The sequence below is a fragment of the Staurois parvus genome, unplaced genomic scaffold (genome assembly GCF_062004578.1).
Source record: "Staurois parvus isolate SC_StPar_1 unplaced genomic scaffold, SC_StPar_1.0 ptg000017l, whole genome shotgun sequence".
NCBI lineage: Eukaryota > Metazoa > Chordata > Amphibia > Anura > Ranidae > Staurois > Staurois parvus.
This window is the reverse complement of record NW_028317813.1, coordinates 21,183,516-21,204,042: the sequence shown is the minus strand read 5'-3', so window position 1 is coordinate 21,204,042 and position 20,527 is coordinate 21,183,516. Positions and strand designations below refer to the sequence as shown.

The 20,527-nt window shown below is 43.6% G+C and overlaps 1 protein-coding gene across 8 annotated transcripts in view; it reads left to right on the top strand.

Moving 5' to 3' along the window:
• R3HDM2 (R3H domain containing 2) overlaps positions 1-17,592 on the top strand; it is a 179,227-nt gene extending 161,635 nt beyond the window's left edge. For all 8 annotated transcript variants that reach the window (XM_089681237.1, XM_089681209.1, XM_089681221.1 and 5 more), the window contains 7 exons: positions 1,851-2,005; positions 3,380-3,477; positions 4,725-4,897; positions 8,747-8,891; positions 9,006-9,103; positions 15,567-15,645; positions 16,338-17,592. In XM_089681237.1, coding sequence (XP_089537363.1) covers positions 1,851-2,005; positions 3,380-3,477; positions 4,725-4,897; positions 8,747-8,891; positions 9,006-9,103; positions 15,567-15,645; positions 16,338-16,687 — 1,098 coding nt within the window. In that variant the 3' untranslated portion in view covers positions 16,688-17,592. The remainder of the gene's footprint in view (positions 1-1,850; positions 2,006-3,379; positions 3,478-4,724; positions 4,898-8,746; positions 8,892-9,005; positions 9,104-15,566; positions 15,646-16,337) is intronic.
• Positions 17,593-20,527: the final 2,935 nt, after the last annotated feature.

Sequence of the window (20,527 nt, the reverse complement as noted above, 5' to 3'; positions counted from 1 at the left end):
GGGAATATTTGACCATTCTTCCAGAAGCGCATTTGTGAGGCCAGACACTGATGTCGGACAAGAAGGTCTGACTCGCAGTCTCCACTCTAATTCATCCCAAAGGTGGTCAGGATTCTGTGCAGGCCAGTCAAGTTCCTCCACCCCAAACTCACTCATCCATGTCTTTATGGACCTTGCTTTGTGCACTGGTGTGCAGTCATGTTGAAACAGGAAGGGGCCATCCCCAAACTGTTCTCACAAAGTTAGCAGCATGAAATTGTCCAAAGTGTCTTGGTATGCTGATGCCTTAAGAGATCCCTTCACTGGAACTAAGGGGCTAAGCCCGACCCCTGAAAAACAACCCTACACCATAATCCCCCCCTCCAAACTTTACACTTGGCACAATGCTGTCAGGCAAGTACCGTTCTCCTGCCAACCACCAAACCCAGACATGTCCATCGGTTTGCCAAACAGAGAAACGTGATTTGTCACTCCAGAGAACACATCTCCACTGCTCTAGAGTTCAGTGGCAGTGTGCTTTACACCACTGCATCCGATGCTGTGCATTGCACTTGGTGATGTAGAGCTTGGATGCAGCTGCTCGGCCATGGAAACCCATTCCATAAAGCTCTGTATGCACTGTTGTGCTAACCTGAAGGCCACATGAAATTTGGAGGTCTTTAGCCATTGACTCTGCAGACAATTGGCGACTTCTGTGCACTGTGCGCTTCAGAATGTGCTGACCCCGCTCTGTCATTTTACGTGGCCTACCACTTCGTGGCTGAGTTTTTGTTCCCAGTTGCTACCACTTTGTTCTAATACCACTAACAGTTGACCGTGGAATATTTAGGAGCAAGGAAAGGACTTATGGATGGATGGACTTGTTGCACAGGTGGTAACCTATCGCGGTACCACACTTGAATTCACTGAGCTCCTGAGAGCGACCCATTTTTTCACAAATGTTTGTAGAAGCAGTCTGCAAGCCTAGGTGCTTGAGTTTATACACCTGTGGCCATGGAGGTGATTGGAACACCTGAATACAATGATTTGGAGGGGTGTCCTAATACTTTTGGCAATAGAGAGAGAGAGTGTGTGTGTGTAAGCTGAATGATCTCGTGATTCAAAATAGTGGCATATCAAACATCCTAATGCAAAGGTGCTCAATCCCACCGCAAAGGGTAACCGTGAACCCTGAGCTAACAGGAAGGTCATAACATGTGTTCCCACTTGGGGATCACAAAAGGATGAAGATTCTGCTGTCGCCTCGTGAACTTGCAATGTGTCCCTCAAGGATATGTAATCAGAGAAAGGGGAAACACATAGTGTAGTCTGCTACAAAATGTATTCATATCAAAGATAAAATTTCACTTATGAATAGTGGCACGTTAAAAAGTGCATGCGGAACGCTCAAAGTACAGTGGCACAAAGCCGCGGGTGACGGAAGAGGCGCAGCCCCTCCTTCCATTCCTTTTTACGCCCTGGGCAGGGCTTTGTCAGTGGGAACCAATAATTGTGCTGCATTTTATATGCTGCTCGTTTCTGAATGAGGTATTGTCGATTGTGCCTTGAGTGTTCAGCTTGCAATACTGATTGTAATATTTGTATCTTGTTTGCACTGATTAGTCACAGATTTATATATATATATTTTTATATATATATATTCATTCACAGAGGTTAAATCCGAATTGGTTAAAGAGTATGCAAACCTCTGTGACCAGTCAGAAATCAGCTTTTAACAGTGCACTATATGTAAGCAACTAGTAGCATTTTTATAGTTAATGGTGTTTACAGTAGATTCTTGTACTTTACACCGTGGTAATAAATTAGTTTGTGTTTGCCTTTATGTAAGATGAGCTTTGCCCTTGAAACAGGTTCCAGTGGGAAACGAATCACAGGGAGTTGTGCCACAGACTTATCAGCAATCTGTACTTGTTCCCACCAATCAGTCTGTGCAAGGAACTATGCCAGCTGGAGGGATGCCAGTCTACTACAGTGTTATACCACCAGCACAGCAAAATGGTTCCAGGTATGTCACTCTTGGTCATTAATCAGGTCTTGTGTGGAAATAATTCCTTTAGTAATTGGCGTAATGCAGTATGCTGCTCTTAGTATATGCTCAAATTTAAGTTTAAAGTACAAGAGACTGTCATAATTGTGTATTTTTAGTTATCTACAATTCCTTATGATTCCAGCATCTTACGCTTCTCTGTGCCATTTACGTGAATTCAAAGTTCCTATGATCCTTTCTGATCATAAAGATACTCCTAACTCTAGAAGACTGTATAGCCCATGAATCTAACATGCATGTCATCAAAAATGTTTAAAGCACCCAAAGAGTAGTCATAACAAGTAAAGTAGTTATTATACAGGATTTATATAGCGCCGACAGTTTGCTCAGCACTTTACATTATGGTGGGAGACAGTACACGAGACAGTACAGTAACAATACAATTCAATATAAGAGAGATTTGAGGGCCCTGCTTCTTGGAGCTTACAATCTAGGAGGGGGGGATAGAGGTATACGAGGTAATGACTGTGGGGGATGGAGTAGTTGGAAGAGTAGAGGATTCCAGTATTAGCTGAGGGCAGGGTAGGCTTCCCTAAAGAGAGAGGTTTTCAGAGTGCACCTAAAAGTGAGCAGAGTAGGTGACAGTCTGATGGATTGGGGTAGGGTGTTCCAGAGGGGGGAATACTAGGAGCTCAGTTTTGGAAAGATTGAAGAAGTGGAGTGACATCCAATCCGATATGTCACTTAGTAGGCTTGTGATAGGAGCTGGGACTGAAGGGGTGAGGTGAGGGGTAGAGAGATAGATTTGTGTGTCGTCAGCATTGAGATGGTAATTGAAGCCGTGGGAATTTATCAATTGGCCAAGGGAGGAGGTGTAGATGGAGAAGAGAAGGGGTCCGAGGACAGAACCTTGAGGGACCCCAACAGAGAGAGGGAGTGAAGAGGAGGTGGCAGCGTTATAGGTAACACTGAAGAAGCGCTGTTAAACTGAGATTGGGGCTGCAGGATTCCATGGTAACTTCAAGTACTTTCTGTACTTGTGAATGTTTGATTTCTTTCAAAGGCCATATACAGACACCTAGACATTATTTATCTTTTTTTTTTTATAAGTGAAAGCTAGATGAAGTACATTGTGAATTATAAGATTGTAGATAGGATCATATACATTGTTCTAAGAGTAAGATGATGTTGCCTTGTTGGTTCTACACCTTGCGTCAAGTTTTGCTCTTACTTGTGCATATTCTTTTGTGTGCTAAGAGCATTGTAATAATTGCACTTAGCACTTGCATCCTTGTTCTGCAGACTTGAGCTTTGTCCAGATATAAAATCCATTTAATTATTATTATACTACAAACTCTTGTACTGATGCTGACCTAATTTGCTTTCTTACAGCACTTCTGTGGGATATCTTCCTCCTGGCTCTGAACAGTACCAGATGCCTCAGTCTCCTTCCCCCTGTAGTCCTCAGCAAATGCAACAGCAGTATTCAGGTAAAAAAATAATAAAATGCCTTGAGAAAATGTAACATTAAGAGCAGTACATTGTTACTTTATTTAGAAGTTAAAGCAGTGTTCTGTACCCTAGAAGAAAAAAAAGTTAGCATTTAAACCTTGCAGTAATAGGGAGAGCCCCACAGCCATGGTAACTCTAGATTTTCCCCAGAGTTCAACTTTAACCCTTTTACTGCCACTTCCTTAACTACTACAGCGCAGCAATAATGGAATGTAGACAAGCATACAGTTGCAATTGCAGCTGATTCCCCCATCCACACACTCGATGCGGATGGAGGCAGTAATCCCTGCTGAGCTATTGTTTTCTGACAGTGGGGAAACTTCCCTGATCAGCATTGCAGGTTATAGTCTACGGCTCTGATCAAGTGGGGAAAATCTGACAGGACAGTTGTACTGAAGTCAATCAGTTGACTTCTGTACAACGTCCCTGCCCATACATGGATCAAAATTCAGCTGGTCCCTGCTGAACCAGCTGACTTTCAATCCATGTGTTGCCAGCTTTAGACTCTTAATGGATCTTCTGCACTCCATTCAAGTAAGTTGAATAGAAACTTATCGATCTGTACTTTTCTTGCCAGAATAGTCAGAATCTGACAGCTCGGAACATAGCTCTGAGCTATTTTGAGTGCTTCTGAGTTGATTACAGGTAGACTGAAACATGACTTTCTGAATTCCCCACTCTCTCCATCCTAAAACTGACCATGGATGTCCTGGGTTTCCTGAGGGTACAGGTGAGCCTGGCACACATTCTATATCATATTACTTCTGTTTTGAAAACCTGAAGCTGATTGTAATATTAATACTTATTTGCTGCAACTAGTGTGCCATAATATGGTGGCGGTAAAAGGGTTAAAAAGCTAAATGCACACACACATTCCACCTTACGTCTTGAAAAAAATGCTAGTTTGAGAATTCCAGTAAACTACTGTGTGACTGGTGAGAGGTAGCAATCAGCTGTCATGAAGTCTCTCAAAACATTTGACTCATCTTATGTACCGATACCTAAAAATAAGCAATGAATATGCGAAATGAATGTTTCGTAGCCATCCATCTGTTTTATAGACAGGAATATTCACTAAAGGAACATGCATACTAGGACATTTGCTGCTCTATCTGGAACATCTATTTGCATGTCTATTCTATATAAATATGTTTAAATATAGGTAGAGCCGAATGTACTTTTACTTTTATGACTTATTCTAATCCCTTCTGTGGTATCATTACAGGTGTCAACCCTTCAAGCCTGGGTGTGGTGGTAATGCAGCTGAATGTACCCAATGGCCCACAGACAACATCACAGAACCCACCAGTAGTCCAATGGAACCATTGCAAATATTTTAGTGTTGACCAAAGGGGTCAGAAACCTGAGCATCTGTATGCTGCAGATGCCAACACTCAGGTATGAAGAAAAGCACATGGCTGTTTATTGTGAAGAGGTAGATTCCATCTATTGTCTTCATAGTGTGTTTCCTTTAAGTTGCCTTGCTGCTACTTAACACTCTGTTGCTTTTGCTTCAATTCTTATACAAACATAGAAAAATGACTGCAGAAAAAACAGAGTGGTCCATCGAGTCTGCCGGGTTTTTTTTTTTTTTTGTTTGTTTTGTTTTTTTCCAATACCTTTTGTATAGTTTAGCTCTATGTTTTTCCCAAGCATGTTTGACGCCATTTACTGTTGACTGGCTCACTACCTCTGCTGCATCAACAGCCACCTTCCACCATCACTACCTTCCAAGCATCAACTACTCTTTCAGTAAAATAATACTTTCTAAGATTAGTTGTGAACTTTCCTCCAGTTAGTTTGAGGTCATGTTCCCGTGTTCTTGATTTTGCTTTTATATTGAAAATACTGCCCTCCTGAACCTTTTTCAACCCCTTGATGTAGTTAAAGGTTTCAGTCATGTCTCCCCTTTCCTCCAGACTGTACATATTAAGTTCCTGAAGTCACTCTTGATATGTTTTATCCCCCGGACCTCTCACCATTTTTGCTACTCATCTCTGGACTCGTCCTATTTCATCAATATTTTTTGTAAGTGAGATCTCCAGAACTGAACACAGTATTCAGAATGAGGTCTCACTAAAGATCTTGATAGGAGAATCGGGACCCCCTTCCTCCTGCTGGCCACAGTGGCCACATTGGTCATATTAATAATTTTGATTAATTTTATTAAATTCTGTCCAGTAGTTGCTTAGCACAAAATGTGTTAAGATACTTATATCCATTTTTAGATCCATTTACAATGGTGCCTGCCTGCAGGGGTGCTGATAATGACTCTATTGCAGTCATGCTGTAGTGCTAATTTGGTTAGCAGCTTGGTAATCTAGTGGTATATTTTTGGATTATGAGAAAAGGAAACCCCACACAAACTTATTAACCTTGGTCTGGGAATTTAAAGGGTAACTCCACTTTCATTAGAAAAAAAATAGCAAATAAAAAATATATAGCATATACAATTGCTACACAAATTATATTGTAATTAATTGTTATTAAAAAATGACCTTTCCTTTTCAATCTGCATCACTGTAATTGACTGTAAAATGCAATATGGCTGCCTGGAGGTGTTCTGTACACAGATGATGTACAGAATGCCTCCCAGATAAGTAATTTCCTGCTTGTGTGATTGGCTCACTGATTTTCCCAGAAGACTGCACTAAGATACAAGTCAGAGTTTTGGCATCCACTGCAACGAAAATCTATTTTTTGGTGAGATACTTCCAAAGGAAATCACATCTAAAGACCCCCGTAGGCACATCAGCTGATTAATAATCATGAAGTCACTCCCATACAGATTATGGTGCTGAGTGCTGTTGGAGATGATGTTTTTGCCTATGAAGTAGGGCAGATTTTCTAACACTTTCTCTTTACTATACTTCAGTTTAAAGTATGTATTAAACCCAAAAGCAAACGTATTGTATTGCATCTTACCAATTCATAGATGTGGTGACTGCAAATGTAGCAGATAAGAGTGTTAAGACAAACCTATTACCACTGACAGGGGTGCTTACATTGGACAGTTTTTTTTTTTCTTTTTTTACAATTTTCAAAAGGTACAGATGAGAATGCAAGCAGTAAATCAAGAAATGATCACAAACAGAGCAGAGATAGACAAGACACAACCTGCCTGTGTTATTGTATAAATGGAAACAAAAGAAGACCAATAACCCAGCCCTCTGTAATAGGGGCCACTCAGAAAAAGTTAGAAGACTGGGGGAAAAACAGAGGGGGAAAGGAAAAAAAAATGATCAGCTTTTGTTTATTCATGTAAAACCTTTATCCCAAAAGAAGAAGAAATATATGCTGTAGCAGCCTTTGGAACTGCAGTGTGAGCTGGAATTTGGCTTCAGTTTGTTACTGTATCAAAATCTGCTAGTACATCTAACACTCCCCTCCCCTCAGACTGACAATGTTGCTGTACTGAGATTCCCATGTGCTCTAGAGTGGGGGCACTGTAACACACTACCCTGTTTCCCCGAAAATAAGACAGTGTCTTATATTAATTTTTGCTCCCAAAGATGCGCTAGGTCTTATTTTCAGGGGATGTCTTATTTTTCCATGAAGAAGAATACGGTACACATTTATTGTTAAATGAAAATAAAGGAAATTACCATTTTAGTAACCCCTTTTGTTCCTCCTGTGTCATTTTGATTGCCCCCTCTGATCCTCCTGTGTCATTTTGATTGTCCCCTCTGATCCTCCTGTGTCATTTTAAATGATAACCCTCCCCCCACCCCTGTGCCACTGAACACCTTCACCAGACATCCCCCCCACCCTTTTATCAGACATTTCCCCCTGGGGACTGTCACTGGGCTGGCTGGGGCCTGGACCTGGGCTGGAGCAGGGTCTGCCACTGACTGAGAACCTTCAGTCATCATGAGGGCGGTGTCACCAGAGACAGATCAGCACTCACCACCTTTGCCGCGTCCCGTCCGCTCTGATCCTCCTGTTCTTCTACACGCATCTCTCTCCCGCTCATTCCGACCTCTGCTCCACCTCCACACAGCAGTGACGTCACTGGTTGCTAGACGCCAGTCGGGGCGGCCCTAACAACCAGTTTACGGTAAATTAATTTTCATTACGAGACAGGGCCTAGGGGGGCCTTATTTTCGGGGGGATGCCTTATATTTCACCCAGAAGGAAACCTGTAAGTAGGTCTTATTTTCAGAAGATGTCTTATTTTCGGGGAAACACGGTAGGTGTTTTACTGGCCAGGTGAAAATAGAGGGTAAACATCCTAAAAAAAGATAACTAATGCAGCCACCACATCTAACAATTGGTAAGCTACAATATGTTCTATATTTTTGTTTTTTTGTTTAATACTGCTTTAACCACTTGCCCTCCAGAGGATTTACCCCCCCCTTTGTGACCAGGCCACTTTTTACATTATGGCGCTGTTACTTTAACTGACAATTGCTCTGTCATTCAATGCTGCACCCAAATGAAATTTAAGTCCTTTTTTTCCCCACAAATTGAGCTTTGTTTCAGTGGTATTTGATTGCCTGTGGTGTTTTTATCTTTTGTGCTATTAAAAAAAATTAAAAAAGGTCAACAATCTTGAGAAAAAAAAACAATATTTTTTACTTTTCTATTAACCATGTCCAGTCAAAAAAATTATAAAATCTAATTTCGTCATAAATTTAGGCCAAAATGTATTCTGTTACATATCTTTGCTAAAAAAAATAAATAAAAAAAAAATCCCATCACGTGTCAACTAAATGGTTTGCATTAAAGTTTTAGCATTTACAAATGGCAGTATAGGTACTGGAAGTTTTTTTGTACTAGTAATGGCGGCGATCAGCGACTTATTGCAGGACTGCGGCAGGCATTCTGACACTGGGGGGAACTGACACCATTTGTTTACATACAGTGCTCCTCCCCGTCGGAGATCCTTGGCAATCACCGGGCGCATGCAAGTAATCACTGGTCGGGACCCGGTGATTGACAGCCGCGGCTGCCAATGGCTGCGCGAGTAGGGCGCGCACGCACCCCCTACGCGGACATGCAAAATCACATGCGTGTGAGTGTGTGTGTGTGTGTGTGTGTGTGTGATTTTGCGCACTTGTGCTGCCCTGTAGCAGTATATCTGCTATAGGGCGGTCGGGAAGCGGTTAAGCTGCCATTCAGTCATGAGTGTTTTGCCATCAGTAATTTCAGGTCTCTGAATACCTCAAGACTTTTCGTAATTGCAATAACCAGTATTAAACATAGAAACACAGCAATATACTTATTTATTTTTATCTTTTGTATCAGGCCAGTAATCTTATGAACAGCCCTATTACATCCCCAGCACAGTCACCAACGCCTTCTCCGGGCTCGAACATGAACAGCGTCTGCACTGGACTTTCACCACTATCTGTCATTCCTCAGTTTCCCCGACCTGTTGGCCCTGCACAAGGTATATTTAAAAATTGACAACTGTACTGTGTCCAACATATATGTAAAAAAAAAATGCTGTGTGTTGTATGAATATTGTATTTTTTTAATATTTATTTATTTTATTTTTTTTTAGGAGATGCTCGGTATTCTTTGCTTGGACAGCCACTTCAGTACAACCTTTCCGTTTGTCCCCCGATACTGCACAGCCAGCCCCCCTATTCTGCACAACTGGTACAGTTTGATTATCATGGGAAATGTAGCTTAAGCGTGCATTCGTGCTCACATATCCATTCAACACCCCCACCCCACAGATCTTTTTTTTTTTAATTCGCACCTGCACGTAGTATTATTTAATACCCTTTTTCATTCTGAACACATCCACATGTGGTGAGATCTTACAGAGGCTGCCAAACTTTCTTTCATCATATGTCCGGAAAAAAATTCACTACCTCGTGTTTTGTTCTCAGCAGCTAAGACATCCCAAAACTATTTCACTTTTCGGTACATGGGAGGAAGGAGGATCACTGGAAGTGTTGACTTTTGGATTATTCTGCCACCTACAGCAGAATTGGACTTGGGCAAATCAATTGTTAGGCCAGCCCAGGATAATTACTTCTACTACCAACATGCCACTGTTTGTTTTTTTTAATGGATGTCTTTTCTCTGCATTTGAGAAAAGTCTGATTTTTTTTTTTTTTTCTTTTTTTTTTTCTTTTTTTTTGCTAGTTACATTGCTGCTGAGCTGGTCTCTATATGCAGCTATCCAGGTTGGCCTGTCCTAAGCCTTACTTTGGAGTGCCATACCCAGACCCAGTTGGACTGGATGATTGTAGAGCTAGCTGAAATGTGACTTGTGAGCATTGGACTGTGTATCATGGTGCTTTCCATATCTGTGTGTACTCTGACAGTTGTGTAACCCTGCCTTTGAAGACTAACTGGGGAGACCACTGGATGCATTTAAACGCACCCCCCCCCCCCTTTCCCACTGGTTTGGCCGTGGAAGGGATTGACTGCTGATTTCATACAGTGGGTAGAATGTTTTGTGAGAACTTCATTTTTTCCTGATATTCGGCATTTAAAAAAATGTATCTTACTGCTGCTTTTGACAGCGGGTGACACATATAACTCATTTGTTTCTGCTGCCTGCCTACAGTTGTCAGTTTCAGCTGCCTGACCCTATTTGTGCTATCCAAAAGCCAGGTTTTTCAGTACTTGGGTCTAACTTTGTACCCAATCAAGGTTGCATTCAGCCCTGCACCACAACATGCCTACTTCTAGACACATGGAAGACAGTTCCACTGTACCAGGTCCCTCCAGCTCACACTTCACTAACTGTTCCAGTGCTGCCAGCGATGTTCCCTTTGACACTGATGGCCTAGAAGTTTGCCCTCTGCTAGAATCTGTGCCATGCTCGAAAATCATCCTTAGCTTTGTCAGTTGGTCCTATCCTTGGAATATTTTAGTGCAGTTAGGCAGTATTGTTATGGCTCAAATAGAGCATTTGATTGCTGATTCTAACCACAGAGGCCGTAAGCTTACTTCCACAACTTTCCCTGCAGGACCACTATCTGACCTGCCAGCAGCCTTAGCATCCTCTGAACCTTCTGCCACCAAGACTCTGACATTGAGTCCTTAAGGTGTTACTAAACCCAGGTCCCTGCATTCACTATTTCTGGTCTCCCACAGTACACAGAACATGGAAGTGCAGTTATTTTAGTAAATATAAACTCCTAAATACCTTTTCTCATCAGCAGTTAGAGCACTCTTGTGACTTTTGTCAGTGTCCAGCTGAGCACTGGGTTAAAGCTTGTGGGAGGAGTTTTCATTTTGCTCTCGGAGAATGCAGAACCCCTGACCTCTGTCTGGACAGTGCTGGTTGGCTCTGTGATGATCACATGCACCCTCCCAAGAAAGAAAAAAAAAAAAACCTCTATAGCAATACAACCCAAACTCAGAATGTGTGGGGTGACTCCACACGATAGGTTTCATCAGGAGATAAGACACTGGAACACTGGGGACACTGGAAGAAAGGGAGGCTCAAAGAAGTCAGGATCAAACAGTTTTTACACAGTGCAGAGGATTAACCCTTAGGTTCCACAGTGAGTATAACAAGCATGCTTTCCTGCATATACAGAGTTTACTGTTGTGGGTTTAGTAACACTTTAAAGGAAGATCTCACACTGGAGTAATTGCTACCTTCTTCCATTACTCCACAACATGAGAGAACTTTTTGACTCTTAATTTTCTGCTATGTGCCTCCTTAAAACCTGAGGATCAGCTCATAGCTTCTACCAGTGCTGTCTGGAGTTAGGCTCCTTTAGGGCACCTAAGACTGCCAAATCCATTCTGGTGAACCTTCTGTTCTCAGTCTTACTTCATGGAGACTGGAAGAATCCTGAAAAGCTGTTTATCCCTCCCAAGCAGCTATAAACCTTGTACTCATTTGAAGAGTTCATTAGTAAAAAGTGGTCTGCCAAGTCTGTGGATCCAACAGTATCCTACCTTCAGAAAGTGTTGACGTTCTCAGTGGAGGATGCACTTCTTTTTAAGAATTCCATCAACAAGCAACTGGAGACCATTCCTAGAACCCTGTTCTTTCTATGTGTGGAAGAGGAAGTGGTTTCCAGTGGCTGCAAACTAGAATTTCACTCCCAACACCTTTCCCTGTGTTTTGTTATTCAGGCATACCTGCATTATCACACAGATTAGCAGATCTCCATGCAGACTTAACAGGCCTTAGGAACTGAGAGTGTAATGACACCCTGTTCAGAAGACTGAATGTTTTCAGGTTTCTACTCCGATTTGTTCAGTTCCCAAACCAAAATGCGCATTTGCCCGATCTTAGATTTCAAAGCCCTTAAATTTAATTTGTGTCCTTAATTTCTGCATTTAATCCATCAGGTCTCTTAGTTTCTTTTCATCAAGGAGACTTCTGGCCTCTGTGGACATTGAGGACACATGCTTTCATGTCCACATTTTACAGCACATCAGTGCTTCCTTTGCTTTGCTCTGGATGGTCTGCGCTTCCACTTTGTTGCTACGCTCCTAAGGAATTGCAATTGTGGAAAATCTCAATGACCTTCTGCTTAAGAAACAGTTGAAGTGGGTTAAGGCAGACAATGTATCTGTGACGGAGGGTAGGCAGGACAGAACACACAAGGCAGATGGCAAACACACAAAGCTTTATTGAGACAAAATGACAGTCATTCAATGGGGGGGTTGCAGGGAGGGTGACCTTGCCAATAGGGGAATAGCCAGGAGAGGGCCAAAACACTTGTAGCCCAGCCCCAAGGGCAAAGTTAAAGTCTCTGCAGCAGTTTGTAATCTAACAGTGGGGTAGAGGAGCAGTTCAAGAACAGTTCAGGCAAAACAGGGGAAGCATACACTCACGGATCCGCCAGGGTGCCCGGTCTCCCAGGGAACAAGATCTTGACACAGATTATGACAAGATTATGACACAGGTACCTGCTGGAGTCCAGAGTACACGTGCGGTCTCCCCCTTAGCTGGGGTCTCAGGCATGGCTGGCGTGCTGTCTACCCCTTGCCTGGGGTCTCAGGCATGGCTGGCGTGCGGTCTCCCCCTTAGCTGGGGTCTCAGGCATGGCTGACGTGCGGTCTCCCCCTTGCCTGGGGTCTCAGGCAGGGTTGGTGTGCGGTCTCCCCCTTGCCTGGGGTCTCAGGCAGGGTTGGTGTGCGGTCTCCCCCTTGCCTGGGGTCTCAGGCAGGGTTGGTGTGTGGTCTCCCCCTTGCCTGGGGTCTCAGGCAGGGTTGGTGTGTGGTCTCCCCCTTGCCTGGGGTCTCAGGCAGGGTTGGTGTGTGGTCTCCCCCTTGCCTGGGGTCTCAGGCAGGGTTGGTGTGTGGTCTCCCCCTTGGCTGGGGTCTCAGGCAGGGTTGGTGTGTGGTCTCCCCCTTGGCTGGGGTCTCAGGCAGGGTTGGTGTGTGGTCTCCCTCTTGGCTGGGGTCTCAGGCAGGGCTGGCATGCAGTCTTCCCCCTTAGCTGGGGTCTCAGGCAGGGTTGGTGTGTGGTCTCCCCCTCGGCTGGGGTCTCAGGCATGGCTAGCGTGTGGTCTCTTCCTTGGCTGGGGTCTCAGGCATGGCTAGCATGTGGTCTCCCCCTCGGCTGGGGTCTCAGGCATGGCTAGCGTGTGGTCTTCCCCTTGGCTTTGGTCTCAGGCATGGCTAGCGTGTGGTCTTCCCCTCGGCTGGGGTCTCAGGCATGGCTAGCGTGTGGTCTTCCCCTCGGCTGGCATCTTAGGCAGGGCTAGCGTGTGGTCTCCCCCTTGGCTGGGGTCTCAGGCAGGGCTAGTCTTCTGGGGCCCCCCAGTATCCTTGGGGTCTTGGCAGAGTTTAGCCACGAGGGTCCCGCCGCAGCTGGGAACCCCCTTTGATGGCTGCGCAGCAGAAAGGATCCTCGGGAGGAGCCCAGCACCGGTCTCTTAAACCGGTGCGGGACGCTTCCCGGTCGTCCTGGTAACCAGGGGCGGGTGGTGGGCGGCGTGCCTCGTCGCTTGGAAACGAGGCACGCTCCCCTGGACACGGGTCGTGCTCTTGTGAGCGCGACCTTTGTCCAGTGGCATCCGCAAGCGCGGGAACTCTCCGTGCCCGCGCTGTGGATGTCAGGACCAGGTGGCGTCAGTCTGACGCCACGGCCCGTAACATCCCCGCAGGAGGTTCGCACCTCTCCGTGGAGTCGTTTGAACCTCGCAATCTTTTCCTCTCCTTCCTCGCCAGAGAAGAAGATAGTGGCAGGGGTGACAAAAGCCGCACCTCTTGTCCTGCGCGGCAGAACAAGAGGTTGAGGGGGGCCACTTAGAAGTGTGATAGGGGAGGAAAGGCCTTAATTGAATTTGGGGAACATAAAGCAGGATGACAGTGGAGGAAATACTTTAATGGAATTTGGGAATATTTGGCAGGATGACAGGGGAGGAAATGCATTGATTGAAGTTGGGAACATTTAACACAAGAAAGTAAGGAATTAAGGATGTACTGCATTTGGGCACAAGGAATTAAATATGGGATTAAGGAAGAAATTAATAATTGGGGCTGGCAGAGCACCTATATTGTGACAGGAGCCTTGACTTTCCAGGCCTTGCAGCGGTGCAGCTGGATCCTGAACCCACAGAAATCCGTTCAGGATCTAACTCGCCACTTAGAATTTCTGGCTCTCATCTTAGACTCTGGTCAAGCCAGAGTTCTTCTTTCCCAGGAGAATCTTCAAACTTAGCTCCCAGATTGTGATTATTCAGCCCAGTAGTCTTACTATTCGTTTCTGCAGAAGAGTCCTGAAGCTGGTGATAGCCTCTTTGAACATAGTCCCATTTCACTTCAGTCCATTCTGTTGTCTTTGGACAAGTCAGTCCAATCTTTGTACTGACCGATTTCATCTGGCACTGAAGAACTGGTTGTCTGTGACTTGGTGGCTCAGAAATTCTGTTATGGATTTTGGAAAGCCCTTTCTTATGGTTGTCTTACAGTTATCTTTGCAAGATCCTCAAGACAGATGCCAGCCTTTCAGGCTGGAGAGCCCTGAGCACTTGGATGTCAGAGGAAGCTTGTTTACTGATCAGCATCTTGAAGCTTTTGGATGATCTAATGATGCCTAGACCCAAGAGAGTTTCAGAACCTGTTTCACTGGTGGGGGGATGTTTGTTGCTGAATCTGGAGGAGAGGAGGTCCACTTCAAACTGGACAGCATCGCTCCAAACTGAAGTCCCGCTTCTGCTGCAGACACTCGAGTGCTGGCACAGGAGCCTGTCAGTGCTCACAATCCAGAAATGCCAGTATACATAAGCCGTACACTGATGTCAACTTATCAATGTGCTTTTATTCATTCCCAAATGGCATAACAGCATACAAAGCCCCCCAGCCAAGGGACCACCCCTCAACACGTTTTGTAGTCATCCCTAAGCCAATTGTGAAACTTGTCAAGAAGGTACAGTCCCTGCACAGGGAAGCTTTGTACGCTGTTATGCCATTTGTGGTTGAATAAAGGCACATGTTGAAGTCGATATTGGTGTGCAATTTGTGTATATTCACAAACTGGACAGGTTTATTCTGTAGGTCCAGGGATCCGCTAACAAAAATTGGGATGTCTGCTCTGGTGGATCTGTGACATCAGTACTCCCTGGTCTACATATTTTCTCCCCTGAAACTCCTTGTCTGTTTTACAGGATATGAAGATTACCAGAAAGCCCCTCATCTCTAGTTTTAGGGCTGGCCCAGGTGGATGTAGTATTCCGATCTGAAAAGACTTTGGGCAGATGTTCTGTGGGCTCTACCAGATTGTATAGATATTCTGGCACAATGACAGATTTACTATTCTGATTCATAATCACTGGCTTTAAGGGCGTAGCTTTTGAAGCCTAGGTTCTAAAACTCGGGACACAATGCTAAAAGCTAGTAAGCAGACTTCTTGAAAAGTCTATCACTGTACACGGAAGGCATACTTTGCTTGGTGTGTGGATAGGGGAATTTACTCCAGAAAGATCCAGGGCACCATGCAGGGCAATAATGCAAAATTAACTTTGTTTAGTATAATGCATTGTATGTCATGTTTTCTATATGTATCTCTTTGGAGCTGATATTTAGTGCCATGTTAGGTTTTTTTTGCATTCTGTGGATGTAAGGGTAATAAAAAAATGTATGTCTCATTGCCAACTTTTTTTTTTTCTAACTTATGCTGCAAAATGGACAGACAGGAATGAAACATGGGAACCGAGGAAAGAGGCAAGCACTAAAATCAGCATCTACAGACCTTGGTTCAGCAGATATAGGCAAGTAAAACAGACTTGGCTTTTTGTCCTATTTCTTGATTGTCTTAGTATCTAAGACTCAGATCTTATTAGAGTAGCTCAAACAAGAGCAGTATTGCCCCACAATGACTCTTAGGCTTCTTTCACACAGGTGGCCAGGGGGCAGTAAAAACAGACTGCTCATCTGCATTTATACAACTGTAACACCCCCCCCCCCTTCCACACCCCCTCCCCAGATCACCCACCTACAAGTACACATGGTGCCACTTGGAGCAGTACATATTGCTGTGGCCACAATGCTTTGTGTTGTTATGCAGCAATTTTAACTCTACATGTGAAATGGTTTGAAAATGCCTGTTTATTACTCTGAAAGCAACACATTTAGCAAATCTAGATGCTTTAGTCATGATATGCACAGTGCATACAGCAACCATAATGTATGTTTTCTATACACAAAAGTGCAACCAAAATGTTTTGTTGCTGTGATTTACACACTTTGCACATTGTCTCTAAACTTTGCACTGTTCTGTTGAAGCTCTTTGTTCTAGGTTAAATGGTTCCACATTCTTATCTAAATAGGTCTGCACAGTTCTTCCTGTGTGCAATTCAAACATCAGTTCATAAGTGAATTACATTTTTCTTCTTAATTTGCTTTGTGTGACATGCTAATGTTATTTCTGCTTTTGTTCTGGTTTTTTTTTTTTTTTTTGCAGTCCTGGGCCGTGTTCTGGAGATTACAGACCTACCAGAAGGCATCACTCGAGCAGAAGCAGGAAAACTTTTCACACAGCTGGCAATGTCTGGGGCCAAAATACAGTGGTTGAGGGACGCTCAGGGTCATGCCCCAGGGCCTAGTGGCAACAATAATGGACCTGCAGAAAATGGCCGCCAAATTCACAACAATGATCTGGCAGCCTTTTATACCATCGTGGCAGTCTTCCCCAGCACCATGGCAGCACAGAACGCCTCAGTGCAGCAAAACAGTCCACTCAGCCGCTTCAAGTTGCGCAGCATCAAAAAGAACTATGATTTGCGCATACTGGAACGTGCCAGCTCGCAATAGCATGTGAAGATAGGTGGGAGAAGGTGTGAGGGAGGGGACAGGAGGAGGAATACATCGCTCCCTCTCTAGTCACCTTGCCTCTTTCTCTCTCCTATTCCCACCACCAGTTGAAGAAGCACACTGGACTTATAAATACAGCCTCTACCTTTCTAGCCTCTCTTTCTCCCTGCACCTTTTATTGTTTTCAGTAGCTTTCTTCAGCCATTTTACTTCATGTTTGTCCATCTTTTTAATTTGTTTTATCGTTCACCTCTGGTTCGCTGTCAAATGCTCACCCTTTTGTTTTTTTGCTTACTTTCTTTATATCACCCATTTGTTTCTTAAAGTTGCACTCTCCTTTTTTTATGTTGTCTGGCTTTTCTTTCAAATATCTCCCAACTCACAGTTGTGTGCGCCGCCACCATATCATTGATAACCTTTTGTTTCTTGCACATCCTGCAGACACAGCAGGTTCTTCTACTTTACGTCAAATTTTATATATTGGTTTTTCTCCTCAAATTCTTCTCTGCGGTACTTTTTATAAAGACATTACCCAATTTCTGATCGAGAGCAGAGACGCTCTGTAGCGGGTATGAAGCTGCCATAGGGCAAAAGGGTAAAGGAATGGACAGAATTTTCTTTTCTTCACCTTGAGTGGAATTTTGAACATTTTGCCTTTTTTATTTTCTATTTTTTTCTTTTCTCAGAGTTGGTTGTCCCTGAACATTGTATAGATTTTTTTTTGTTCTTTTTGATGCTTGTGAGAGTACATTAACATGGGTATTTATTTGCACAAATGGGCTGTACTCACTGTAAATTTTATTTAATCCAATTTTGTTTTTAAATATGGAAAAAAGAAGTATGTGTCACATTAACAAAGTGTGTCTTTTTCTTTATAGTTTTGGTAAAACAAGATTTATATTGTGTTATTTATTCTGGTGTCATTCTGTTATTAACACCAATCGTTCATTACCATTGCTGTCCAACTATGCAGCTCCCAACCCCCCCAATCTGCAGAATTATGGTGGTAAGCAAGCATATGGATAAATACACAGATAAAGTGCATATATGGGAGCCATTTTATCTGCCAAAATTTTGTATTTCTGTATATCCAGTACGGAGATTTACCCAGTTCTATCTGACAGAAGAGGAGACCTGATCTTTCACTGGTGCAGTTAAGTAAGATTTACATATCTTTCAGATACTTCACCCAGCTTTTAACTGAACAGGGAAAAGAAAAGCAACACACAGATGAGCTAACCTTTCTGTTCTGTTTTCTCCTTCTTTCCACATGTATTTTATTTGCAAATGAGCACTACAGTACAGCTAATTTGTTTATTGTGCTGCTTCTCAGTCTCCCAGGATACAGGTTTGTCTCCACTGGTGGAAGCAGATGATGCTTTGTAACTTTGTGGGAACGATACACACGGATCGTTCTTCACCTGCTGTGCAGGATCAAGATGGAGGGCATTAGGTGATCCTCATTGCTCCAGATTGGCCCAGAAGGATGTGGTACACTGACCTGGTAAGAATTCTAGCCAGTACTGTAAGCTCTGCCAGACAGCCCAGGTCAACTGTCTCAAGAATAGATTTGCAATCCTGCTTTACAGTCACTGGCTATGGCATGGCTCTTGGCAGTCAGGTTCTAAGGGACAAGGGTATCTGTGAGTCTGATTCCCTACTGTGCTCAATGCCACAATGTCAAGGTATATCTTCTTCAATGTGATTCTAGAGGCTTTGACCCTAGGAGGTTCTCTGTTGGATTAATCCCCCTCCTATCTGCAGTTGGGTCTGGATCATCAAAGATCAGGCCTGTGCTGTTTCTATTCTGTTTAGGACATCGTAGGCCTTTCACTCTGATTAAACTTCCTGTGCAGGGGTTTCATATGTGCTTCTTTTGGTCCATTTTCCTGTGACTCCGTGGCATATGAATCTGTGCTTCAGAAGCCAACATTTCTCTCTCTCCGTTCACCCATGAGGTGGTTTTCTTTGTAGCAATCACCTCTGCAAAGCAAGTGTCATGGCTAGTGGCCTTATCCTTTGCAGAACCTTTTTTGTCTTGCATAGAGACAAGGTGATGTTGAGGCCCAGCGCTTCCTTTTTGGTTAAATGTAGTCGCTGCCTTTCACCTAAACCAGAACACTGTTCTTTTGTCCCTTTATCCAGCTTGGGTACATCAAAGAAACGTTAATGTTTGCATGTGGTTTGGACTACCCCTTAGCCACTGACTCTTTCAGGATGGATTTCCTTTTTTACATTTGGGATGGCCCCTACCTTCTCTAGGTAGCTCAATCTGTTCAAGCTTATGGTCTCAAGGATTGAGTCCTCCCTTCTTCTATTGAGGCTCACTTTACTAGATATATGACCCTTTTTGTAGTTTTCAGCATCAAGCAACTGTTTCCCAGATTGAAAGCTTGTCACCTAGTCTTTTGTTTACACGTGTTATAAATTCTACCAAGTGCATGTTTCTTCCTCATTTTTTTTAAGCGGCTTTGTGTTGCAGTCAGGGGCCTGCTTTCTGCTGTTACTTTGGGACTGTTTGCTGTGCTATCCCCACCCCTCAGTTGGACTTCTTTTGTATGTCCCAAAAGTTAATTTCCTGTGTCCCTCGATGTGAGAAAGACAATAGGATTTTTGTACTCTCCATAAACCCTGTTTCTACGAGTCCCTTGATGGACATACTGTAGGCGTTTGTGATCATCCTCTCAGTACTGCTTTACTAAAAATAGAAAATTATTGTAATGTTGGTGCTGAGAGGAGTATACTCTGGGCCAGCCTACAGATTGTGTTTTGACCAACCTTGTGAATTGTAGTAAAGATTTCCTGTGACCCTCAGTGGACTCCAAGAAGAAAACAAAAAGCTTTTAACTAAACAGCAAACATAGACATAAAAAAAAATAATTGCAGGCACAAATATATACCCATAACAAGTAGTCTATATATGGATAATCATATAAAGTCCATATTAGATGATATGTAAGGAAAACCAGTAGTCAAGCACAAGGGTAGCTCTTCTTACGAGCAGAAGCGGTCTCTGTATAAACACAAAATAGCAAAGAAAAAGATGCACCTCTAATTCTTTAATAGAGCTAAAAAGTGCCAAATAGCTACTCACAAAATCAACGAAATGACAGGCTCATCGTGTAACAGGAAGTCTGGGACTAAATGTAGAAGAAGCCACTCAGGGACTGTTAGTCTGCTGCCATGCCGTGGATGGTATAAGGAAGTCGGTCAGTCACTTCGCAAGATGGCGCTGGAGCGCATGAGTGGACTGCTGCGCAAGCTGGACAACGCCACCAAAGTCCAGTGTTACGATGCATTTCTGGGCATGTGCACCCTTTCATCAGGCTGACAGTATAGGTTCCATTTATAGCAAAGGGCCCTAATGGAGCTACAAGGCTCAGCAAAGAGTAATTTTATAATTGTTATATAAGCTATCAATGATTAAAAAAAAGCATTCAGACTGCATTATAAAACAAGCTAAAGGATAGTAAAATACGATAGATGGAACATCACGTATTACATTAGATTATTAAATCATAATAATAAAAACATGATTTAACCATTAGCCGCCCGGCCAATGGCCGTTTGGCGGCTTCAAAAGTGTTTCGGCATTCCGGGTGCACGCCATTTGGCTTGCTCCCGCACATGCACAGTTTGCGCTAATGCAGAGCCGCGCAGTGGCGCGATCTGTCACCAGCTGTGTACCTCGGACACGGCCGATGACAGATCTGAGTACCGACCCCCGTTGCTGGTACCATGTGACCTGCTGTGACCAATCACAGCAGGTCACATGACAGTTGTATACAATGGATGGCTTCATTCATGCCATCCATTGTATACTAGTGCCTAGCTGTGAAT